We start from the raw sequence: 11172 nt of genomic DNA, 5'->3' as shown, positions 1-11172 counted from the left end.
ACCCCTGGCAACCACTGATCTTTTTACTGTCTCCATATTTTTGCCTTTTCCAAAATGTTAGAGTTGGGATTATCCAGTACATAGCCAGATTGGCTTCTTTCACTTAGCAATATACCTTTAAGATTTCTCCATGTCTTTTCGTTGCTTGAACAAATAAACAAATTGTGAAGAACTTTTGGTTACTTTAAGTTTTGGCAGTTATGAACAGCTTGCATTTTAAGATTTAGATTTGAAAGTTTTCTTGATATTAGGTGTATTCGTTTTATAGGTCTGCTATAACTGAGTACTGCCAACTGGATGGCTTTAAACAACAGAAATTTTTTCTCTCACAGCTCTGGAGTGTAATTTTGGGATTTAATAAGAAATATATATTTTGGTTTTCATCCTCAGCTCCTGGCCAGAGCTCCTAAAACCTTTGTAATTTCTTATGGGATAAGAGCTATAGATACATCTTTTGTTGTAATGTTTGGTTTTTGTCCCTGGCTCCTTAGAGATACTTATGGAGTGATAAAAGTGAAAGGAGCATCTTTCATTATTTATAACACGCCCTTTTAAACCACACATGAGTTTATGTTAATGAGGTGACTTTGGGAAGGGCCCTAAGGAGTGGGTGTCAGAGGAACCAACCTTGTGATTAGAGATTTGGAACTCTCAGCCTTTCTCCTATCTCTGGGAAGGAGTGAGGGGCAGAAGGTTGAGTTGATTACTAAAGATCAGTGATTTCATGTCTAAGCAATAAAGCCTTTATAAAAACACTATAACTGAAGGAAGGGGTTTGGCGAGCTTCTGATTGGTGAACACTTAGAGGTGCTGGGAGTGTGATGTGCCCAGAGAGAGCGTGGAAATTCTATACACCCTCCTACCCTATACCTTGTGCTATGCAGCAATTCCATCTAGCTATTTCTGAGTTGTATGATAAACTGGTAAAAGTAGGAAAGGGTTTCTGAGTTTTATGAGCCATACTAGCAAATTATTGAACTTAAGGAGGCAGGTTGTGGTAACCTTGATTTTTGGATGGTTTGTCAGAAGTACAGGTGACAGTCTGGGACTTGAGATTGGTGTTTGAAGTAGGGGCCAGTGTTGTGAAACTGAGCCCTTGGGATTTCTACTGACTCCGGGAGTTATTGTAATAATTGAATTGTAGGATACCAGTCGGTGTCTGCCAAGAGTTAGAGAATTGCTTAGTAAGGAAAAAAACACACATCTTCTGTCAGAAGCATTGAGGGTAGAGTATAGAAAACAGTGTCTTTTCTTTTAGAAGGCAGATAATCTAAAATCAAGGTGTTGGCATGGTTTGTTTCTTCTGAGGGTTCTGAGGGAGAATCTGTTCCAAGCCTCCTCCCTCCTCCTAAATTCTTTCAGCTTGGCTAATAATAAAATTAACAGACAGATTAACAGGAGAAAATATCTGAAGTTTATTTTATGGATGTACATTTGGGGTGTCATAACAATGAGATTTAAAGAGTCATTGGGTACTTTAAGTTTATATGCCATTTTGGCGCTAAGGAGACAGGACGGGGTGGAGAATAGGGAAGTGGTGGTAGTTGTAGTTAGGAACTTAAAAGGGCTGGAAGGTAATTCACATGTTAATGAAAAAGCAAATGTTTGATAAATAAATGTTTGCTGGGCAATTTTTAACAATAAGACATGGGAGAGCACTTTGAGCAAATGGGCCTTGCTAGGTTCCTCTCTATCATACATTAGTTTATATTAGATTGTAGTTATCTCCCTTCTTGGAGCAGATCTTCTGTCTAAATTCCTTTAAGCAGGTAAAGGTGAAGGTTCAAAGTTTCTTTCTGAATCTTTTGTTCCTTAATAACTAGCTTAAAACAAATATCCCAAAAGGTATATTTTGGGGTGGCTAACTGATTCCCTTACCTCTTTCCTAACTGCTGGTGAAGGCTAACAATCCTTGGTTTTCTTGGCTTTTAGATTCATCACTTCAGTCTTCCTCCATCTTTACATGGCATTCTCCCTGTATCTCTGTATCTTAACAGGGCTGTCTTCTTAGAAGGACAATAGTCATTGGATTAGGTGTCCACCTTACTTCAGTATATCCTTATCTTCACTAATTATATCTGCAATGACCCTGTTTCCAGATAAGGTCACATTCTGAGGTACTGTCAGTCAGGACTTCAACCTGTCTTTATTGGGGGGCCACAGTTCAACCCATAGCATGTAGTGATGCTTTCCAGACTATTCCTCTTTAGATACTCTTTTTTGTTGTTGAATCACCGATGCTGATGTGAGGTTAACCAACTCTTGCTAATGTAATGGTGGTTTCAGCTGAAAACCAAACTGCCCTTTGCTATGCTATAAAAAGGAAGGGCTTCCTTATGCTCGAATTTAGGTGTGCTACTTTCAAATGTATAACCAATAAGATCCATTCCAGATGCCACTTTTTGGCCCTCTCCTGTTCAGATTTTTGCTTATATGGTTCATTTGCCTACTTTGTGGTTTGTCAGTTGTGGAAGAAAAGGAGTTCTAAGGAAAGTAACTTCACAGGGTGATCTGATTGTAAATGCCTAACTGGGCAGCTCATGGTGGGTAGTCACGCCTCAGAGATATAATTTCTTTAGTTAAAAGGCTTATTTTTGCCTTAAGCAGCTCTGTCCCTGTTTCTGTGCATCTAGGTTAACATACCTTTGAAATTCTTCCTTTCAGACCCCTCCTTCTAAAGCATGAGAGAGCACAGTAATCTTAGCTATCCTGTAATCTGATACTTGCCTTACTTTCTCCCACCTTCTTATAATCTTCCCTTTTCTCCTTAATTTTAAATACATAAAAGAAACTGCAAAACTCTAGTTTTCTGAAGCATTTGAGATCCTGCCCCCTGGCATATGTTGTCAGTTTGGCTTGAATAAACTCGGAAAAGATTTTTTTTACAGGTTTGGGTGTTTTTTACCTCAACACAATCAAGTTGTATTAAAAAAATAGACTAAAGTAGAATTGTTCAATAAAGAAAAAATTTATTATTTTTTCTTTTATAGTTATAGTACATAAAGCAACTGAAAGGTAGTTTGTAATTTCTAGACTCCTTTTTCCCTTTCAGGTGATTTTAATTTAGTGTTTTGACGATTTCAGAAAAATTCTTTCCTGTTTTTCTGTCATCTGACATTCCATGTGAAAACTGAGCCATAACTTTCCAACTTCCAGATCATCATTATAGACAAGGTTTCTGAGTTTCCTTTATAGTAATTTCCTGATTGGAGAGAGAGGAAGAGAAGGGAAGTGGGTTAAAGTCACATGGAAAGTTACTGAGCAGTTTGAAAATAGTTTGACAAAGACAGAGGGGGAAAAAACATGGTTGGGGAGAGAGCAAAACTGAATTGATTATGTTTTAGGAATAGAAAAAGAATTATAAATTTCTATCTGTGTTATTTTCTTTCACCAGTAAGATTACAATATGATTGATAGACTTTTCTTCACAATAAAGAGTGAATATTGTATTAAATGCTGTCAGAGAGCAGATTTTATCTAGTCTAATCTATTGGTATAGCCAGACCTCCTGAGGGGCAAGGAGCTATGTATCTGATAGGAAACAGATTGGATAGCCATTTAGTAACATTATTGTGGCCCAGTAAAAGTGTTTTCTGAATTGTAGGGGATTCTCCAGGAGGGGATTTCTCTCCTCTCACGTAACTTTGTTTTCACTAAAGATATTTTCATATGAACGGCAGAAAAATCTAATGAATTGGTCTGGCTTTGCTGTCCTAGTTCCCCATTCTTTTTCATTCTATTTTCTTTTTTCTCTTCTGACTATTATTTCAAAGTTCTTATCCTCTACCTCACTGATTCTGTCTTCTGCCTGTCTAGTCTGGTGTTGATACTCTCTCTTGTATTCATTTTATTCACTGAATTCTTCAGCTCCAGAATTTCTCTTTCTTTCTTTATGATTTCTATGTTTCTTCCTCATTTTGTTCATGTATTATTTTCTTGATTTCATTGAATTATCTTTATTTTCTTGTAGCTCATTGAATTTCCACAAAACAGCTCTTTTTAATTCTTTATTGGGTAAATAACAGATCTCTGTGTCTTTGGGTTCAGTTATAGGCGATTAATATGTTTTGGTGATGTTATGTTCCTTGATTCTTCGTGAATTTTTACATCGCTGTTTTGATATTTGAAGCAGTTGTCACCTCCTTTAAGCTTTACTAGCTGCCTTCAGGTGAGAGATTCTTTTCGTTGCTTTTGCTTATATTCTGGGTCTTTCTGTGACCTTGTATGGATATACCTGCTCCACACTTCTTACTTCCTCATAGGCAAAATTTTTAAGCTGTGTGTCGTCTCACGGTTTTGTAATGAACCAGGCTGGCTGTTGGTAACCTCTCTTTTGATGTCCCAAAGGTAGCCCTACAACTCATGATTGTGGTTTTTCCCTTGCCCACAGACCTTGGCTTTTCTGAGTATATACTTCCTGTCTGTCCGAGCTTGCTCTCTCCATGGCCGTCTGGAATATGTACCAGGAGCTGGCCTCAGAATGGGGAAGGTATGGATTTGGCACTAGGGGTTTTGGGAGTTACTGCGGGTCAGATGAGGGGATTCTTGGGTGAAGTTTTTTCAGCAGCATATGTGTAATCTTCCTGCTGGAGTCTAGAATGCAGAGAGCTGTTTTCCTCTAATGCTCTCTGATATTCTTATCTTCCTCTTTCCTAGAGCTTTTTCCCTTCCTCAGTCATGGAGCTCTAGCATTAATACTCTGGGTGCTGTGTGTGAGAGATGGGTTTCTTTAGCAGCATCCTTACAGCTGAAGAAGCTGGGTGCTCACTCACCACTCTCTCTTTTCCCCCCACAAGGAGGGATCTTCAACCTACTCTTTCACTAAGTTGTGCCTCCTAGGGTGATGCTTGCACAGTTTCTCTTACCACTCTAATGCATCCAAACTTGTATAATTCTTTTGCTCCAGTGGAGTGCTAGAACTTCTCTAGAAACATGGATTTCTATTTAGTCTTTCTCATCTGTGAGTATCTGCTCAAGTTTGTGTCTTCCAGGTGCCTCATTGAAAAGTGATTGTAGTCACTTCACAGGTTCTTGTTGGTTCCAGAGCCCATACCAGGTTCTGTCTGCCTATTACCTGATGCACAAGTGGGTACGACTCCTCCTGGGCCCCTTGACATATGATGCTGGAGTCCATAGCTCCAACAGAGGCACTTTCTGTTCATGGATAGATGCCAAATTGTACATGTTAAAAGGCAACAAACACTGCCATGATGCTGACATCACTCCTCTTGCTGCTTTCTTTAGAATAATAAGATGCTTGCTTTTCTGTACCTATATCTAAAGTTAATTCAAGAGTTAGATTTACGGTTCTCTTTATCACATGCTATCTCAAATATTAATCCCTGTGTATTTTATTTCATTTTATTTTTTATAGTGTCTCTAAGATTTTATTTAGTGCATTGTAGAGATAATATGTTTATTGCAGTTCATAGATTAATGCAGTTCAGACATTTATAAGGTGCCCTTAAACCTGTGTGTTTTAGAGCAGAAGACCATGTGAATAAGCACCATGTGAATAAGCCATTGTGAGAAAACACAGTGAAAACTTTTGTTGGTGCTTGTTAAGTGAATAGTAATTATTTCTTATATTTTAAAAGTACCTTGCAATTTCTTTTATGACACACTATCTCATTTCATACTCTCCTGTAAGGTGGATATTAATATTATCTTAATATAAATGATTAAACTTAAGACTCAGACTGGTTAGTATGGTGGTAATAAATGGTTTTTTGTTTTTTGTTTTTGGGCTGGAGGAAAGTTAGGATATAAAACTTCAGTATTTGCTGTATACCACAAATAATTTCTTACATCTAAATTTAATTTCGATTTTCTTTTTTTCAGTTTAATTACCCTCAGGTAATTTTTTTTTCTTTTTTCAAAATCATGACATGTGGATTATGTTTTCAATGACTGGCATATCTGAGAATGACTTCTTGTTGCCATCAAACATATTAGAGAGGTGACAGCATTTTCTTTCAAACATCTGATAACATTTTATTACTGTCTTCTAGAATGTAGTTTTACTGATAAATCTGAAGCCAGCTTGCTCTTGCTTTTCTATGTAACTTCTCTCTCTGTTCCTCTTCCTCACCCCTCCTCCCACCAACACTTCCCCTTTCCTGTCTCTTTTGGTCTATATTTTAGTAATTAGTCTTTTAATTCTTACAATTCAAAAAAATTAGCTAGGATGCACCTAGATATGTCTCCGTTCATTGATTTTTATGTAGAACATGGTAAACTATTTTGATCAACAAACTTAGAAAATATTTATTCATTTCAAAAGCATGTTCTTCAGTTATATATTAAATTATTGTTTGTATTCTGTTTTGACTCTTTTAGGAAATCAAATTCTTTTATTGATTCTTTATTATCTACCCTCATGATTTTTATCTCTGTTCTTTTTCTATAAGTTCTTAAAGCATTTTTCATGATTACCCTCAACATACATGCTGTTCTCTGAATAATCAATTTAGTTTCTCATTAATTCCCACAGATTTTGTTTCTGCTATTATATTTTAATTTTTGCAGTCATTTCTTATCCTACCCATTTCTCTTAATCTCAGTGTGACTCTTCTTATGGTTTTCTGTTCCTGTTTATTAGAGAATATGGCTTATTTTCTTTTGGGTATGCCAGATGGCTTATAAATGTCTCTACTAATGCCTATAGGGAATTATTTTCAGAAGACTTCTTTTGTTGAGCTTCAGACTGATAATTTTCTTTTCCTTGTCAAATAATCTTTTTTCTAGACTCTATTTTTTCTCTTCTATTTGATGAATGATATGTCCAGAATCAATGTTTGCTGACATACGTAGGGTCTGAATTGCCCCTGGCCCTGCTCTGTTCACTTGTGTGAGTTTTTTTTTTATATCTTCAGCTCTAAAGTAAGTTGTTTATATATAACCTCTAGTGTGCATCTATAGTTACCAGGCTGTCATCTAGTGTAGCTTTTCTGGACAAAGAAAAGATCTTGTCTTGCTTTTTTTCATTGCCTTACTCTCTGACATTCTAGTCAGAGTATAAGGGGGCCTATATTTTTCAACATGCACTGCTTGCATGAGTTCCCCTATCTCTTTCTTACTTTATAAAGGTTTACTTACGAAGATTACATCTCTCATGTTATTATATGCCTCTGCCAGAGCTACCTTCCTTTCCACTCCTATATACAACACACATAGATTCGTGGGTTTGCAATTTCCTTCTGAATGTAGAAATATAGAAAGAGAGGAGGTTATAGGGAACAACACTGTAGCAGCTACAAGAAGGTATACCTGTGCAATATAGGAATGCTGCTCAGCTTTGTAAGTGGCATAATCTTTATATTTACAAATCACGTAGTAGACAATGGGCAAAGGATAAAGCATCTTCCTTTATATTATTTTTACATGTTTTTCAGTATACTGTTATTATTTGTATCTTTTGATCTAATTCTGCTATTTTCATAATTACTAGAAATTCTTAAGATTCTGGCAATCAGTTGTTAGTGTGAATTTCTATTACTATTATTAATAAGAAACACTTAAGTATGTTACATATCAACACTAATATAAATGCTTTAAACATATTAACTCATTTAGTCTTTTATAAAACTCTTTTGTGGGGTACTATAATTATAATCATTTTATAAATGGGGAAAATGAGGCATAAAGAAGTTGAGGACCTGGCTAGTATGTAGCACAGTCAGGATATGAACCCATGAAGTCTTCATATTTGCATATTGTGTTTTTATCCTGTTTTCCTGCATCTTCATAGGCCCATTCTTCCTTCCTCTTTTTCTGCCTCCCTCTTTCCTCTTCTACTTCTGTCTCTTCCTTTCTTCTTTCTTTTATGACTACACAAAAGATTGTATCAGGACCTGGCAACTAGATGTCAAAAAGTTCAAAAGTATGACCTTTTTTGAGTTTTTGACTGCAGAATAGAAAAAGTATATATTTGTTTATATTTATATAGATTTAGTTCTTTAGGAATTGCATTAAGGTTACTTTATTAAACTTTCAGAGGTATGAATTTGTTTAGATTGTAGATTTGTTAAACAGAATTAATTTATTCTTTGTGGTTCTTAGTTTATTGGCCTTAGTAGGTGAGCAATTGAGCTATGGCAATGATGTCTAACCCTTTTGTCTAGTCCTTTGTAAGCACCTAACTTAAACTAAGGCACCACTAGACTTAGACTGTTGAGCACTTGAAATGTGGTTAGTCTGGATTGAGATGTGCTATAGATAACAAATACACTCTGGATTTTGAAGGCTTACTATAAATAAAAGAATATAAAATGTCTGATACTTTAAATATATTTATTACATATTGAGTATTTTTAATTTATTGGATTAAATAAAATAAAGTCAATTTTGCTTGTTTCTTTTTACTTTTTTAATGTGGCTACTAGACAAATAAAAATTACATACATGACTCATATTGTATTTCTGTTGGATATTCAAAAGTATATAAGATAGGGCAGGGGTCACCAAACCCTGAGCTGTGAACTGGTACCGTCCATGGCCCGTTAGGAACAGGGCCGCACAGCAGGAGGTAAGTGGCAGGCCAGCGAGCGAAGCTTCGTCGTTTGTGCAGCCACTCCCCACTGCTAGCATCACTGCCTTAGCTCCACCTCAGATCATCAGGCATTAGATTCTCATGGGAGCACTGGTCCCTGATGCCAAAAAGGTTGGGGACCACTGATGGGTACCTCTTCTCTAGGAGTCTGCTGGGGAAGAAGACAGGCAGAGTCGTGGGGTAGGTGCCAGCTTGGAGCTCATGCATCGGAGACATCTAACCCAGTTTTGAGGGCCTTCAGAAGGTATCCTTTAAGGCAGCTGGTACTTTGTTTTATCTTTCTTTTTAACCTTCTTTTGAGAACTCTAAGTCTACTTTTTGGATGGAAGGAAATAAAAGTCAAAAGCTATTTAAAAAATTTTTGAGACTCTTGTTTTTAGGATATTGGTTCTCAGTCTAACGAAACAAATCAATATTGAAGTAGACCATTGCTCAACTGTCCCCCTAAACTGACTTAGGCAACTAGATAGATGGCAGTGCCACTTGCTAAGTGTAGAACAGAGGTCAGTTTGAGCTCTCTTGAGTTCAGGGGATCTGTGGGACATTTAGATGGGGAGAAACATTAATGTCAGTTGGATGTATGGAACTAGATAGAGTCCAAGAAAAATCTCCATTGGCAATGCAGATTGAAGTTAGGACATCAGGAAGTGAGTAAAGTGAGAAATGGACAAACCTCTGAGGAACAGAGAAGGTCAAAGAAGGGGGAATATAAAGATCATTGAAAAAGAATGGTCAGAGAAGGAAGAGTTTAGGTAGGCTAGTGTACTTTCAAGAAGCCAGCAAGTGCAGGTAGTGTCAAATGTAGCTCAGAGGTGAAGACTGAAATGTCTGTTGTCTTTAATAATGAGGAAATTATTGGAGGAGAAAGCAGGTTCCCAGGAAGGGGCTAGGTTAGATGGCAAGGCCAGATTGCAGAATGTTGAAGATTTAATGGGAAGTAAAGAACTGGAGACAGTGAAGTTTATTGTTTGTTAGAGAAAGTGGTAGAGTGGGGTGGCTTTTGGGAGCTGCTGGGATGTATTTAACATACAACAACTTTCTGTGTGTGTGTTCATGTTCCCTAGGTTTTGTAAATCCATTAGAAAACTGTGTTTCTATATGTTTATATTCTTAGAATCCAATGTAGCATCCTTCATAAGGTAACTATGCATTAACAGTTGTTGATCATGATTTTAATTTAATCTCTTTTCAACAAGATTCTTTATTAATATCATTTCCAAATTCTCTAAACATTAAATAAGAGCTTTATTTTATCCAAGTTTAAATGCACTAAGACCCTTAGGCATGGTTTATGTGAGCTCTGTAATCCGCTAAAAACTATAATTCAAATCTAGATTCTGACACTTTTTAAGCTATGTAATCTTGAACAAATTGTCACTTCTGGCCTCTTTTTCCTCATCTAGGAAATGACAATAATACCTACCCTTAAAGGGCTGTTTTAGGATTCAGTGAGAAAATGTGTAAAGCGTTTAGTATTTAGTACTTTATACGAAGTAGGCACTCAGTAAATGCTTTGTAGAAAAACAGCAACTTCACGCTATATATGCCAATACTATGGTTTTTATAATTTAATTTATAAGTAGTATGTGTAATATAACTTTAACAAGAGTAAGCATACTTAGTTGAAATTTGAGTGAAAAATTAACCTTTGAGTAAAAACTGTTTCTTTTTTTGCCCCCTCCTTTCCTTTCCAATCTAGGTCCTGAGGGAATCTAACAAATTAGCAGAAATGGAAGAACCACCCTTGCTTCCAGGAGAAAATATTAAAGATATGGGTCTGTAATGGTATTTTTTGTTACATTTCCTTCTCTTTTCTGATTATACAGACTATTCACTACCCTCAATATGCAGAGAACAGGCTCACCGCCCAAGACACCTCCTGTCTGGTGGCACTCATTACTGCCAGCCTGCCTGACATTTAGTGTGTTCTCTAAGCCTAGGGTTGCACTTGTTGATTTTGTTTGTATTTGGACTGCTGGGAAACATGCAAATTGAATTATATTCTGCTACTTCTCTGGTTTGCTTTAGTTTCATTGAAAGTAGGTAGCTTTTTTTTTTTAACTTTTGCTGAATTTTGTGAAATAAAATTTCATTATTCTGAATTACCACAGGAAGATATTAGGTTGCCTAGATAAAAAACATTGAATTCTCATTTTGTTTAATTTTTCTTCAAACACATTTCTCGCTTCTTTCTTTATTTTTTCCTACTCTGAATAAACTCAGATCAGTTTTGGGATGAAAATATTTCATCTCCATTGCAAAGCAAGCTGTTTGCAATGTAGGTGCCTTTCTTTGTCCAGTCTGAAGAACTAAACATTAACTTTTGTGTGGACCAGAATCTGGAAACAAGCATTTAAGCTATTTTTTTTTTTTTGTCCTCATGCTTTTACTTTAAAATACCAATAGCTTTTGAAATAAAGTAATATATTAGGAGAATAAAGTAAATGGTTTCTTAGCCAAAGTAAATACTACTTTTCATTTTATTATCAATTAACATTTTAAAAGGGCTTAATAAATTCTTAATTTTCCCTGGCTAAGTGTCATTTCCTTGTATAAAACTAAGCAAGCCAAAGGGCTTGTTCTTGCTTGCAGTACATTTAGCATGATAGTTGTCTCTTCTT

The 11172-nt window shown here is 36.2% G+C and overlaps 1 protein-coding gene across 6 annotated transcripts in view; it reads left to right on the top strand.

Moving 5' to 3' along the window:
* The window catches only part of MTMR2 (myotubularin related protein 2), a 98785-nt gene that overhangs the window by 58715 nt on the left and 28898 nt on the right, over positions 1 to 11172 (top strand). For 2 of the 6 annotated variants that reach the window (XM_006907493.3, XM_006907492.3), the window contains one exon: positions 10251 to 10326. In XM_006907493.3, the coding sequence (XP_006907555.1) occupies positions 10281 to 10326 (46 nt within the window). In that variant the 5' untranslated portion in view covers positions 10251 to 10280. Of the gene's footprint in view, positions 1 to 4390; positions 4490 to 8695; positions 8815 to 10250; positions 10327 to 11172 lie in introns of those variants that run through there. The other 4 variants (XM_025043761.1, XM_015585992.2, XM_025043760.1 and 1 more) reach the window with 4 other exon arrangements.

Source organism: Pteropus alecto, unplaced genomic scaffold (genome assembly GCF_000325575.1).
Source record: "Pteropus alecto unplaced genomic scaffold, ASM32557v1 scaffold12, whole genome shotgun sequence".
NCBI classification, from domain to species: Eukaryota; Metazoa; Chordata; class Mammalia; order Chiroptera; family Pteropodidae; genus Pteropus; species Pteropus alecto.
The sequence above is the reverse complement of the archived record's forward strand: the minus strand, read 5'-3'. Positions and strand labels throughout refer to the sequence as shown.